Raw genomic sequence first — 15862 nt, 5'->3', positions numbered from 1 at the left:
AGAAAATCCGAGGGACGCTATGTTTGAGGAGCGAGGAAATCTGCCCAGTAGCATCTTTTGAAAAATACCTGAGAGAAATTCCACCTGATGCAGCCCAGGAGGGTAACAGTGGTGACAGTCAGACAACTTCTGGTATACCACCGTTCCCCTGGGAGCAAACAAGCTGATATTGATAACGACCGTTAATGTAGCCTAATTGACCGTTATTTCCTACTCTATTGTGGCAGAGTGATGCATATAGTTAAACGTCCCAGTGCTGTTATACTGAATATCAGTGCTCATGGAATGCCTCTCGTCCAATCAAATGACTTGGCTGGAACTAACTGTTGTCTAATGTTGTTTTTGTAGCTTTAGAGGAAACACTGACATTCCCTCACGTTTCCTCTCGTGTGCCGCAGGGGTTCATGAACACGAAAGGCCTCTCCTTTAATTTTGATCTTCGAGCTGAGGCTCCGATTTCTTTTCTATTGATCACTTGTATACAACTTATCAAAGTCTCGTTGCACTTCAAAAAGAAGGTGTATAGATTTTTTTCTCTCTCACATTGATGCAATGTTTTGTTCTACAGTCTGGCGTTGGCCAACAACAGCACCCTGACTATCGGTACCATCGATGAGATCCAGAAGCTCCACATCCGCACTGTTCCCCTCTACGAGTCGCCCAGGTCAGTTTTCTCAGCAAATATTTAGTCATAAAAGGCCCACAATGGGATTAAAAATGTTTACGAGGGAGCTCCAGTAGCTTGCCGCGTACCTCGAGCGCTATTTCGGCGCCGGGGACAACCGTGCTCGTCACGGATCTGGGGTTTAGCGAGTTCGAATCCCGGACTGCAGCCGTGCCTTTCCCAGAGTGTCTTCCCCCCCATCTGTACCCCTTCAGCCTGTTTCTGTCGGTCATTCTTGACCAGAGTAAAATGCGATAAACGCAAAAAAGAGCCAGCGGAATGACCAAAGTTTAAAAAAAAATAAAATAAAAATGTTTACGAAACAAATGGAATAAATTACAGAAGAAACTGAATGGCGTTTTCATTCCACTGTCACATTTTAGAGCCATAATTGTGTACAAATGAACCAGTTGAATGTGATTGTTTATTTTGAGAGTCACGTGTAAACATGTAAATAAGACCGTTTTGGAGTTGTTGGAAAGTGTATTTTGTTACTTCTGATAGTAGGCTAATGGTCCGTATCCACTTCCAGTCATTGTGTAAACTAGCTAGCATGCTGAGATGAGAAGGGTACTTTTCAAATGGCAAATACAAATTCCCCAAAAGTTACCATGTTCCTTTAAAGAAAATCTTAAAAAAAAAAAAAAAATGCTTGCATGATTAACTCATTGACTGCCACGCTGTTTTTCCATCTTTACTCCCTGGCGCCAGCGTTAGTGACCATTCTCACGATGTTTGCGGACCCATCGTATATTATAGCTATGGAGATAATAGTATTGGCTCATTTGACAGGCACTATTTATACTCTAACAGGGACAAAACAGTTTCTACATACCTTTGTTTGTGCGCTAAAAACCGCCCCGTTTCACAATAATCCAGGCTGGTTTTCTAGATTGTGAGATATAGTGTTTTGTACGCATATGCGCAAATCTCGGGCTGCTCGCCTGAAACCTATATTATTGCCAGGTATTTTGAAATGACAAAAACAGTTAAAATTATTAAATTAAATAAAAACTTTTTTAAATGAATGAATGAATAAAACAAGATTGAAAGCTTTAAAATACAAGTTCCTAAAACTTGGTCTGGTGCAAATAGATTCTGTGGAGATGAATCAGTTTAGATATATCATGCATACAAATTAAAGAGATATAGACAACAATATGTACAGTTAGCTAGTAATACATCTGAGTGTATGAAGATTGAATGGTGCTCGGTTTTGGGGCCTAAACTATTTATTTTGTATATCAATGACATTATGTGAAGTGTCAAAGATATTGCAGTTTGTTTTGTTTGCAGATGACGCAATCTATTTTAGTTCAGGATATAATTTCATGTTTTTGGCTGAAAGCAGTGTAAATTAAATTACCAAACATAAAACATGGATTGATGAAAACAATCTTTGAATTTGAAAAAAAAAGTTTATGATTTTTGCTAATCAAAAAAAAGGATGAAAAGGTTTTACTGGTCAGTTCAGTTATTATTTTTTTCAGGCTTTGGACACATAACAACGGTCATTCCATAAATCGCCAAAGTTTTACCAGCTGCTATTGCAGCATTATCCGAAAAGGGCTAGGGAGAAGCACTAAGCTTGTCGGGCCCTACCCCTGAAGACTTTGGTTTTTTATTTTTATTTTTTTATTTACATACATACATATAGTACACATTACAGTACACACATATAGTACACATTACAGTACACATTACATTATAGTATACCTGCAGTATATAATAGTATATATAATAATATATAGTACATAATAGTGTATACAGTATATATAATGTGATATGAGATATATAGTACATGATATATACAATATAATATAGTACCATAATATAATAGTATATATAATAATATAGTTCAATATAATATACAAATTAATTATAATATGATTATATAATGTAATATGATATAACGTACAATACAGTATCATACGTATTTTTTTTTATTAATATGCAATTAAAGCTCTTCTTCCCTTCTGTACCTATCAAAAATAGATTTTTTTTAGTCTAGATTTGAATTGATTTATGTTTTCACAATATTTTAGTTAATCCTCTAGCAGCCCATTCCACAGGGTGGCTCCGTAAGAGGAGATACACATTATTTTCAGGTTGGTTTTCATCACAGGTTTTTTGAAGTTCAATGGTCCTCTGAGGTTGTATCCCCCCTCTTTATCCAGAAATGTGCTTGTTACATTGTACCGGTAATTGATTATTTCTTGCTTTGTACATAACTTGCAGAGTTTTAAAGTTTAGCATATCAATAAACTTCAAAATGTGTGATTGTAGAAACCACGCGTCAAATGACCACGTCGGACAGTATATGCTCGAGAACTGACCAATCACAGCTGATGACGAAAATGATTGGTCAGTGTTGTAGCCAACGAGTGTCCGCTTCCAACGATACCCCACATGGGGCGGTGCGAATATAGGAACTAGGTGAAAGATTATTATAATTTTTTTTACTAAAACCTCTCACAGACAAATTTCTGAACAGATTTTTATAAAGTTTGGACCTGTACTACATAAGACTTCAGGCTATGGAACTGCAGTGTTTTCCAGCTCATACCTCTATGCTGGAATAATGGAATCTGGAATCTTGCAACCACTAAAGAAAAATGTGAGTACACAAGTTCAAGTACAACTCAAGTTCAAACCTCTGTTACTCTATTTCATTAGCACTAAAAGAGATTATCCTTTTTTGCATTAGTAACTTCAGAATGTTATCTTTCAAAAGAGACCAGGCTCATGCATGTGTTATAAGTATAAAGCTAAGCTTTATTTTTAAAATGGCCACTTTTCTGCCTGCCTGTCAAAACTCATTCAGGCCCAGACCCAACATTTCTCTGGTTTTGATCCTTTGATATTTTTCCTCTGATCCCCGTTCTAAACCATCATCCGGATCATTCTACAGTATGTGTCCCTGGCTCGTTTTCCTACGTTGGAATTGTAATGCCAATCGAATATCACCAGGTGGCAGTATCGCCTACCTTTTGAACTCTGATAGAGTCGATGAATGAACCGGACTATCGAGAATCGCTCTAAAGGGAGGAGCTCTTCCAAAGCTAGCAGATCTGCTCGCCTCAAAACCTATAGTGTCCCGTAAACACGTGTAATTACATATAAACGAGTAATCGTGATAGCTGATGGGATCATTGGAATTATTCTTTTTGGATTACCTTCTGGCTAAGGCAGGGGTGGCCAACCAGTCAGAGACTAAGAGCCACAAAAATGACTGTGGTACCACAAAGAGCCACACCATATACCAGCGTTTCTCAACCTTTTCTTTCAGTCACGGCACCCTTCATGTGTTTGTAGGTCTCACCCTCTGGCCTCTGAAGTTGCTAATGTCTTTTTTATTTGGGCCTCACAGGGTTAAAAGTACCCTGTGAGACCCACGGTTGCAAAATTACAAAATCACTTTTAGCCATTTAAAAAAATAATGTTTATTTAAAAAAATGTTAAAGGGGAACTATTTTACTATTTCTTTCACTATTTGGGCACTTTTACACAATTCCTGTGAGTCTATGGAACACCTAGGTTTTATTTTTTTCAAAAAAAAAATGCATTGTTTTGTATTTCTAATCAAGTACTCAAAGACTGCATTTTTCTACCTCAAGATCTTAAGCCGTTTTGAGGCTGGGCTCCAACCACTGTGTGGCCTGGTGCCAACTGCCACATCAACTGCCACATTATTATGCAGCTGAGAAATCTCTGACATCACAGATATGCACATTTTCAGATGACTCAGTTCAGTGAGGGTGAATATTGTGAGAGGAGAATTGGAAGAATGCGCCAATATGAGAATTAGAGACATAGATCCTATTACCGTAATATAATTCCACATAGCTAAGAAACAATGGTAAACACTGAAAAAGGCCATTTATAAGATAGTTCCCCTTTAAGCACATGTATAGTCAATTGGTCCTGTTGTTCAGCCTCACAATGCTATTTGATAGTAAATGTGTTTATATGTCCCACCCTCTGGCCTCTGAAGTTGCTAATGTCTTTTTATTTGGGCCTCACAGGGTTAACCTCTTAAGCCCGAGATATACAGTAAAAGTGTATATTTTCAGCATTACGTTTGTTTACCAATTATTTTAACTTATTAGTGAAATATAAGATTATAGAAATCTCAGGGCATTGAGTCGTAAACCAGCGCATATTGACAGGAGGAAGTGGCACATCCAAAAGTGAGTGTAGTCTTTTGAAGGAAGAGACTCAGGGCTTTCAAATATCGAAAAACTACCCTACCCAGCTCACACCAGCCCCTGTCAATCATCTGACTTCTGGATTTACTTTTTTATATCTTATTTTTTGGGATTATCTCCCACAAACCTGAACGTTATTGCCATAAAACAGAACGCAGTTAGTTTCTCTACCTTTCTGTGAACGTCTTGCAAAAAACTGTGTTGCAATATGATAGGGTGACCATATTTTGATTTCCAAAAAAGAGGACATAGCGTGGAATAAACGCCGTGATTCCGATCCGCGTGAAAATATTCACGGCCATAGAGGAGACCGTGGGACACCTTTTTGCAACCGAATGTGTCTCGAATTTGCTCCCATGCGGCGCGCAAAATCGCGCAAGTCTTGTTTACATCAGGGTCCCCCATTTTCAATTCATCATAAATGTACAGTTCCCTCCCCCTTGTATATATTTACTGTATGTCACAAATGTAACAGTACTGCTTTGAGGTCTTTCTCTGGTCTGCATCCCCTTAACAATTGTGTGTATTGAGCTGTACTGTACCCATTCTGCAATCTGTTAATAAAGTTTTCAATCAATCAATCAATCAATCAATCAATCAATCAATCCCGCAGTGCAATACTCCAATTCAGCCATTGGGTGGGACGGTCATGTGACCCAAATCAGCCAATGGAAGCGAGGGTCCTTAAAGTGTGGGTCCTTAAAGTGTTGCGGTCCTGAGAGTGTTGGTGCTCTCGTCCTGCAGCTGGATACTATTGCCTCACAGCGCGGCCGTCAGCGCGCGGCCCTGAGAGCGCCGCTGGCTCTGCGGCTCTGCAGCTGCATGCTTCTCCGGGAGTCCGGTTGGATAATGCCATGTAAAAAGTCGCATGCCTGACATATCGGCATGTAACTCGAGAACCGAGGCACGGATTTTGGCGATCCAGATGTCATTCGAACGGCAACGAATAGCGCTTTAATTCGGTAATTTATATGTTCGGCGAAAAATGCAGCCCCGAGCCTTCAGATGCTTGCAAAGGGCAGTGAAACTGAAACTGAAACTGAAAAACAGTGAAACCCCGGACATTTCGATGAATTAATAAACCCCCCCCGGACGCCCCGGACAGGGTGTGAAAAGAGGACATGTCCGGGCAAAAGAGGACGTTTGGTCAGCCTACAATATGATGAAAAATGGTGGAGAAATTTACATTATAAAAAAGATGGCAGAATTCAGTACTGTATCTACAAAACCTTCTGTTTAATCATCTTCCCTTTATTCATTTGCTTAGATTTTTCAGGTCTGGTCAATTTTAGCATGGTGTTATTCACAGTCAAAGATAAACATTTTTTTAAATAGAATTGATATTCTCCTTTGGTTCATTACAATTTACTCAAGCCTAGTAACAGACACACTATTTCTGACACTGATCCATATATGTCCCTAGATTCAGATACCAAGAACATGCAAATGGACCATTTAAAAAAAAAAAAAAAAATGTTTATTCTACGTCCTTATGGAATGAGTGACATAAAACAAAACAAAAAGTAAATTATTATTATTTTTCTTTAAAAAAAATTGTATGGATGGAAGAGCCGCACATTGACGGGCAAAGAGCCGCATGCGGCTCGTGAGCCGCGGGTTGGCCACCCCTGGGCTAAGGTATACTAAGGACCCCCTATGTCTATTTTACCGAACCTGAAACATGTTTATGTAACGATCACAGTGTCTTACTTTACCGGACATAAACCAGGCATTTTGTAGCGATCATATTTTTGGGGTAAGACTACCCCCCCCCCCCTTGATAATTTTGTGAAGGCACATGTGTACATGCTATACACCTTTTGATTTGGGGTTTCAGGGGATCAACCAGAACCGTTTGGTCTTATTGCATATAACGCGTTTCATCTCGCGATCTATGGAAAAAGACTTGATTATCTTGGAAATGGACGATGTTTAGCGTGTAATAAACTACAAACTACAGCGTGTAGAAACAAACTCTTTTTTACATGTTGGACTAGAAATAGTGTCTGTCAAATGAGCCATACTATTGTCTCCATAGCTATAATATAGAATATACAATAGCTTCGCAAAGATCATGAAATATCGCGAAAATGGTCATGAAAAGCTGGCGTTAGACGGTGAAGGATGGGGGAAGCTTATGGCGTTCATTGTGTTGAGAAGTTAATTTAGATTTATGGGTGTTATAATGGATAACAATTTGACATGGAAATCTCATATACAGTAGCATATATAAAAACAAAGGTGTCTTAAGAATATTTATGTTTTGAACAAAGCAAAGTATGTGTGTTTCTCAACTGGTGTTTTGGGTCGCAGGGCCATTTTGAGTGGGTCGCGGATGTGTGTGTAAAACAAATAAAATATTTAAAAATAAAAATAAAATAAAAAATGTAATTTTTTTTTGTACTACCTATCTTTGTGAAAGTGGCTTCTCAGCTCTGGTCCAGCTGAAGACAAAGCGGAGGAACAGATTGGACATTGAGCATGACCTCAGAGTTGCTTTGTCTACCATCACCCCAGACTTTGAGACTCTTGTCAGGAACAAACAACATCCCCAGTTATCCCATTAGTTCCCTGGGATGTTAACACTATGGTCGCCAAAAACGCCTTACCACGTCATTCCTCGCCATGCTCATTCTGCCAAAGACGCCGTACCACGTCTTTGATATCAATATTTCAAAAATCTGTGATCGAAATCATATTTCTCCCCTGGAGACTTGAGATCTACTGTTGATCCCCTCTCAACTCTCCAACGGTTCAAGAGCGCCATCTGGTGGCCGATCGGCGGATCGCCCAGAGCGGAAACAGGAAATGGAAGCTGGTGCTCATTCCAATTCGGTCCGATCACTCGCTAATAGTCCCAGGACTCGAGCTAGACACAACGGATAGCAATCCGTTACCAATAACTTGATAAACAACATGATTTGGACGTATATACTATTATACAACCTGGAAATGGATCGCATATTTCTACATCCCATAATAGGAATATTTCTGCTCCACACTCATCGCCCAACGCTATGAGGAAGCTACGGTAAGATTAACGTGTTCGATATAAACTGCTCTGATGATCATATCACCCACACTAGATGAATCATCTAACGTTGGCCACGGAATTATAAACGACCCCCCCCCCCCCATCCGGTCAACATCAGATGATCAGTAGTAACTTCTAGAAGCACGTCCATTTGAAATTTTTTATCGCGCAGATTGCTATCAAACTGTATTTGATCATCAATATAATGCATTTAGGTCTATAAATCACGTTCTGGAGAAAGCTGCAGAAAACGATAAAAACATACTTATACTTTAGACCGTATTTTAGTATGAATATGTGAATGAAAAAGTATAACGTTGCTACACCCTGAACAATAGATACTTGATTCAGAGAAGAGAGTCGATCCAGGCACTCAAAAAGATGTAAAATCCAGAGGGAAGAAGGTTAAAAAGCCTTTATTAAAAGTGGCTAATTCATTTAAAATCTAATCAACATGTTTCGACCATAGCGGTCTTCATCAGGATTGGAGTAAAATGTACAAACGCATCACCCCCTTAAATACCCACAGGTGAGAGTCAGGTGAAACAATAAAGCAATAAACACCAAATGATTGAAACGAGTGATGATTGGAAGGCACACGCAAGGGCGGAGCCATCAATCAGTGACGGTGTAGAAAAATAAAAAATATATATCAAACAGGCTATAAGTATAAGCATAGATAAATAATCAGTAAGCAATATACAGAAAAATATAATAGCCTAAGTAGCCTATGTAAGGTACAAAGAATACACACAATACAATGGCAATAAACATATAGGATAGAAATCAAAGATAACACATGAAGTCAATATCCTCATTTAGCCCAGGGGCATTAAGAGCGTCAAGGCTATGAATCCAGAATGTTTCCCTCTGATTGAGTTTGCGGATGCGGTCTCCGCCCCTAATAAGAGGTTTTAATAAGAGGTTATGCTTGTCTCCTAATTATGCTTGTCTCTTTTTAGGCCTTTGGGAAAAGTTGTATGTGCTCAACCCTATCAATCCTTGGTATCACAATATCACCTGGTATGGCCGGTATATCGACAATCTATTATTTATTTTTGATGGCAATGAATCTGAACTGTTGGCTTTTCATAGTTATCTCAACTCTTTAAATAACAATATCCGTCTGTCCATAGAATATTCTTTAACAACTATTGACTTGCTTCTGGTCAACATGCAAAACACAGATTGTTTTTTCATCCGTACATTTCCGTTTTATACCGCTTTGAATATGAGTATAGTTTGAGTGATTCTGAGAAATTCCAGGTAAAGACGAGAAAAAGGCATTTTAGTGTAATCCAGTTATCACGTTGTAATTTTAATCATCCTGAAATCAACGCTAGATTATTGGTATTGTCTCCTCGTGTATACATGAAATGTTGCTTGAACCGCCCCCCCTGCCACCAACGGTACACAGCACAGACAGAGTCCACACACACAGCTTTGATCGCGGTAGAATTAAATATCAGATCAATGCAATATTGGATATATAGAGTCCTTACCTGGTCTCTGATGTAATGCAAAAAAAATTATCCAATTATTTGATCGCCGTTCCAGTTATCCACAGCGATCCTGTCCCCGACATTACAGAGCGTTACACATGAACTGGCGGGCGGGGTTAGTGTTCCATGCCATCGTTGTAAGCGCCTGCCTCGTCTGAGTATTTAAACCCCGCCCCCACGGCTCAGATCGGCTCAGAAAACACACCAGCCCATTTCAAATGGAGTGCAATAGCTCCGCAAGGCAGTAGAGGGCGGTGTTGACCGTCTGCTAGCTCAGACACATTCACCAGGGTCGGCAGAGCGTGATTTTTTTTCTGTAGCCTCTGTTTCCGACGACGCTCTCTGATTGGCTAGGCCGCGTACAGCGAAGAAGAAAATACCCTCTCTGATTGGTTTAGCTCCGAAGGGTCTCTTCCGCCTTGTACATATATTCTCTGCTTCGAAGTAGTTAGCTTAGGCATTCTTTCGAAGTGGTTATGCTTAGGCATTCTTTCGAAGTGGTTATGCTTAGGCATTCTTTCGACGTGGTTATGCTTAGGGTTAGGGTTAGCCAATCGGATAGCGTCTTTTTATTCTTCGCTGCAATCAAAGAGCGTCTTCGCTCACAGAGGCTACGTTAAAAAATCACGCGTCTGCAGAGGCTGCAGCCATGAATTATGAATAGATATAGCGAATAAAAGAAATAACGATCATAAAAACGAGTAAACTCGTTATTGGCGTTATTTGATTGGCGGGCAATAACGAGTTAACTCGTTCTTGGCGCAGAATGTGTTAACAATGAGTGAACACAACACTCAAACTTACCATCTTTAGATAACAATGTTTGAAAAACATCCTCTGAAAACTTAAAACTGACCTATATCGTTCTTTGTCTGAGGTACTAAATAGGGGTGCACTGATGTATCGGTCGGGTATCGGTATCGGCCGATAAGTGCCTTGTTGACGGCAATCGGCCTATCGGCCGATAAGCTCGAATGTGCCGATGGCAGTAGCCGATAAATATCCATCAATTTGTGTAGCGTCGAGACAAAAAAAAGTTCACTCGTGACCTGCACAACGCCGTCCCCAGTCCCCCCCACACACACACACACAAGCTACTGCATCAAAGTTACTACTTATGATTAACAAGGCATTCGTTTTGTGGCATTAACGTTATATAGTTAGTGTTACACGTTCAATAACATCAGCATATTATTTACCCGAACGTAGCAAGCGTTCATACTAGCTCAGTTCCTTCCGTTGCTCACAGAGCCCTGAGTTTTACCCATTCTGCAATCTGTTAATAACGTTTTCAATCAGACACATGTATAGAAAGGCTTTGTTTTATTATAACATTAGTTGCAGTAAAATCATTATGCCTCATTTAAGTCATCCAGCGGAGCTAAAAGCTAAACGTCAGCCGCGCCGCCATTGTTGTTGTTGTAGAAAAGCTCTCGTCAACTCAAAATCAATGGCGGACAAAAGCCGAAGTAAAAAATGTATACGCGCTTGCCGATTGGTGGTAACAGCAGAGGCGGGTGCAATCGGTGTGTGACGTAATTGGCAGATCGACTGTCAATCAAAATTTCATTGGTTGAGACAATAGTATCTAGCTGCAGCCCAGCAGGTAGACCATGCTGGGAGAATTAGTATCTAGCTGCAGCCCTGCAGAACATACTGGGAGAGAGATAGTGCTATTTCTTGATGTTTCCTTTTTTTAAGTAAGTAAAGAGGCCTATGTTCATATCGGTGAGCACAATTTGTAACACAAATATACAGTAGTTTCATAAAAAAAATTATAATAATATTACAAAAAAATATATATAATTTTTTTTTTTTTTTTAATATTTAAAAAAGATTGTTGCCACAAATATCGGTATCGGCCGATTGTGTTAGTTGAACAATCGGTATCGGTATCGGTGGCAAATTTTTATATCGGTGCATCCCTAGTACTAAATTGATATATAATGTTCAAGTTTCAAGAACTTTTGCAAGTTATTCCAAGATGATGGCACAGCATAGCTAAAAACACTTTTACCAAACCCTGTTCTTATGTTTGAAACATTATATACAATTATGTGGGCTCAACATTGCCATTCCTAGAGCCTCCTAAAAATATTTATTATGCAAAGATTGGACATGGTTGTGAAGGTGAGATGCTTGTGGTTCCATTGAACACATTTCATTCAGGTAATCTGAAGTGAGAGGTCAACAGACCCTTTTGTAGCAATATTTAGCCCCCTTCTCGACAAGGATGAGATGCTTGGTAATGGCACACATTTCTTGCAATCTCGAGTTTCCACTAGCTTAACAATGTGTAACTCTTGCATAGTTTGTAACAAAAATTGTTCCTCCTCAATGTTTGCTAACACAACTTTCTGGTAATAACAGTACCACCCCATGGATTCAATTGTAAAAGGTTTCAGTGGGAGATGTAGTGTGAAAATATTTTTAGCCTTGCTAGCAAGAGCTAGCTAGGTGCTCTAGGAAATAGGAATGGCCATGTCGGTCAGTCGATCTCTGGTGTCAACCACTTTGGTCAAGTCATAAGCTTGCATTCTGCCTCATCCACTGACCACCACAGGATGGCGATAAAAACATACAAGAACCAACACAGCACACTGTCCCTCCTATTAATGAGTGACACTTGAGTGACAGCCGGTGCCCTCAATAGAAGAAAAACAGTGGCAGCCAGCGACAGCAGTCTAGTTAACTTGGTGATCTCAATTCTTCTGACAGCATAGCGGCTAGCAGGCTTTTACATTCTTAGTCTTGTTTTTAGTCCTTGCTAGGCCACAAGGGGCTCTAGGAATGGCAGTTTCAGTCTGTAGGTTGCACTCAGTCCAATCATTAGGGTGGTGTGCACATTAGTGTGGCACGCACTAGCAAAGGGCTCTATGGCAATGTACTGTAGTAACCACTGGGGAGCAGCATGGTCACTAGTGGGCCTTTTAAAATCGTAGTCTTGTTTTCTATTCTGTCTCAGGACTAAACAAAATCAGCAGGCTGATTACTCATGACCGTCCCTAGTTACCACGGCAAGCTGATTACTCATGACCATCCATAGTTACCACGGCAGGCTGATTACTCATCATGACCATCCCTAGTTACCATGATGGTAGGCTGATTACTCATGACCATCCCTAGTTACCACGGCAGGCTGATTACTCATGACCGTCCATAGTTACCACGGCAGGCTGATTACTCATCATGACCGTCCATCCCTAGTTACCATGATGGTAGGCTGATTACTCATGACCATCCCTAGTTACCACGGCAGCTGATTACTCATGACCATCCCTAGTTACCACGGCAGGCTGATTACTCATGACCGTCCATAGTTACCACGGCAGGCTGATTACTCATCATGACCATCCCTAGTTATCATGATGGTAGGCTGATTACTCATGACCATCCCTAGTTACCACGGCAGGCTGATTCTCATGACCATCCCTAGTTACCACGGCAGGCTAATTACTCATGACCATCCCTAGTTACCACGGCAGGCTGATTACTCATGACCATCCCTAGTTACCACGGCAGGCTGATGACTCATGACCATCCCTAGTTACCACAGCAGGCTGAGTCATGACCATCCCTAGTTACCACGGCACACTGATTACTCATGACCATATATGGCTGTAGAGTAGACATATTCAACAGTTGGCCTTGCCCATTAAACATAGAATTAGGCCTATATTATCAACATAGTTAAACCATAACTCCAGCCAACTCCAAAAGGTTGGGGTTGAGAGAGGTCTTCCAGCTTGTATATATCAAATAAAATGTATTCGTAAGGCCTGACAACACACGTTAATATCCCCATGGGCCGGACACGTCTTCTTTAACACTTTAAGGACCAGACACGAGTATATACGTGTTTCGAAAAAGAGCGTTGTGGACCAGAGCCACATATATACTCGTGGCAAGTTGTTATTGTTTTATTCCATATTTATACCGCTTATTAGGTACCCGATCCACTAGCAGGATCTTTCCACATATTTGATTTTCGAAACATGCAGTACCGGCCAGATCCGCTTAGGGGCGCCATCGCTCCACTGCAGTATCATTGATGGGATTAAAAAAAAAATGCTTTTACAGTTCTGTGGGCGGATCATAGATCCTTGATTCCAAAAGAAGACCCTCCATCTTGGATCAGCTTGCCGAATGTTTTTTTCAGCGTGGAATAATGGGATTTATGATTAGACAATGTGCATATCGATCTACCAGAATCCGATGACTGGTGAGGAAATGCTGCCGGCGATCACATGGCCTGAGGGTAGGATAATATTACCCCAAATTACAGCTGGATTGGACATTGTTTTATAACGTAACGTGATCGATCAGTGAAAATGCTATATTGAACGCACACTGTATTGCTAATCAATAATAGTAATCGGCGTTCCCCGCCGCCCCCATTTCATCCATAGATGCTCTGTAATAGTCCGGATGCTACGCAGTTTGTTTTATTTCATTCGTATATATATACAGCAGAATTGGCGTTTGATATAACGGCACCAACGTTTAGCCTTTTTTGCAGCCTCCTGCAGAAAAGCCTAGACGAAAAGCGCGATATACCTTATATTCACGACGCTATAAAATGACAACCAACCGATCGATTTTTATTTTCTTTAAGCCATTATGAAGGCACGGTTTATGCACTCAAGTGACAATGAGAATGGACAGATAGCAATACTATAAATGATGTATAAAGCTCTTAGAAAGTACATCGGTTTGTTTACAATCCTCTGTCCTCTGAGGCCTAAATCGCCGCGGGGCGCCGGTCGTCATAGTGTTAAACAAGTAAAAAAGAAACATCATAATACATCAAGAACAAAACAAAAACACCATGAAGTCCACATTTTTTTAAATGAATACAACACTCTCAGACATGCCACACGCGAAGGTAAGGAAATACTCACTAAAAACCTAGCAATAGGAAAAAAGCACCACAGGCAATGTGGAGGGGAGAAACCTTAGAAGGGCCATTCAAGGTGATAGTAGTGTTGCTATAAAACAGGCGAAACAGTTGATAAGCATGTACACAGGCACGTGCACACATAGAGGCCAAGGGGTGCCTGAGCACCTGCCTTTTTGAGCCTCATCAAAAAAGTGCCCTTTTTGAAAAAAAAATTTAAATCGTTTTTTTTTTTTTTTTTTTTTTTTTTTATAATCGTTTAGCATATGGTCTGCCCTTCCAACTGAAAAATGTCAGGATAGAATCAAAATATTAGGTAAAGAGAGAGAGATGCCCCATATTCCATTGCAGTTTGCACGGCCTCCTCAGCGTGCCTCTCCGCGGACCTATATATTTTATGCATAGCGTGGGTGGTGATGATGATGATGATAGAAACCGCTGTTGAATGCTGGTATTTCACTCATTGAGGGACACGAAGAAGTCAAGTCCGATGGGATTTGGGAATCTCAAATACAAATCGGGATTGGAATAAAAAATGCATTTATATTAAACAATACAGAATATACAGCACTTCTTGGGGTCTGTAGGGTAAGCACTTATTCCCTCCCCCCTGAACATTTATGGAGATGTATGGGCCTTTTAAGTCAGTGATAAAAGTGTCTTTCAAGGATAAGTGAGCTCCTGCACTGATTATTATAGTTCAATATTCAATATTTGATCACCATAACCCCCCAAAAAGCATAAAAAGGGGGCCCCCCGCCCGAAAAGGGCCCTTAAAAATCAGGCTCGCGCGCTCGCTTAATATATACACACAAGTGTAGTGCCCTTTTCAGCCTTTGAGCACCTGCCCCTCTAAAGTCCTGTGCACGTCCCTGCATGTACATATACGTGTAATGAAAGTAACACAAATAACTACATGCAATAGCAACTGCGGTACATAAGAACATTTAGAAAGATTGAAAATAGAGCTGATGGCGATTCCATTTGAGGTATGGGGGCGGCGTAGAGGGTCGCATCCTCCCGGTCACCATCACGGGACGTCCACCACTCCGGTCATCACCACGAGACCGCCACTCACAGGGAGACGGGGACAGGCCGTTAGACAGTTTGCATGATTGTGATGGGCGGACATAGCAATAGATACATGTGGTAAGCATATTATGTGAATAGAATAGATTAGGGCTGTCAGTTTATCTCGTTAATTAGATTAATTAATTACACAGCAAATTATCGCGTAACTCAACATTTATTTTAAAAATTATTATTATTTATTTATATTTTTTAATCTCATTCATTCCATAAGAACGTAGAATACACATTTACAGAATATTTTTTAATATGGTCCATTTGCATGTTCTTGGTATCTGATTCTAGGGACATCTATGGATCTCAGGTAATGTATTCCCAGTGTCAGAAATACTGTCTGTTACTAGGCTTGAGTAAATTGGAATGAACCAAATGAGAATATCAATAAAAAATGTTGTATCTTTGACTGTGAATAACACCATGCTAAAATTTACCAGACCTGAAAAATCTAAGCAAATGAATAAATGGAAG

General features: G+C 40.2%; 1 protein-coding gene across 1 annotated transcript in view; it reads left to right on the top strand.

Annotated features, from left to right (window-relative positions):
- Positions 1-15862, top strand: part of ddb1 (damage-specific DNA binding protein 1) — a 174756-nt gene that overhangs the window by 72439 nt on the left and 86455 nt on the right. Inside the window, exon 17 of the mRNA XM_084337444.1 lies at positions 569-664. Coding sequence (XP_084193570.1) covers positions 569-664 — 96 coding nt within the window. The remainder of the gene's footprint in view (positions 1-568; positions 665-15862) is intronic.

The sequence above is a fragment of the Notolepis coatsorum genome (assembly GCF_963971535.1).
Source record: "Notolepis coatsorum genome assembly, chromosome: 20".
Lineage (NCBI taxonomy): Eukaryota > Metazoa > Chordata > Actinopteri > Aulopiformes > Paralepididae > Notolepis > Notolepis coatsorum.
Note: the sequence above shows the minus strand (reverse complement) of the source record. Positions and strands in the feature narration are given on the sequence as shown.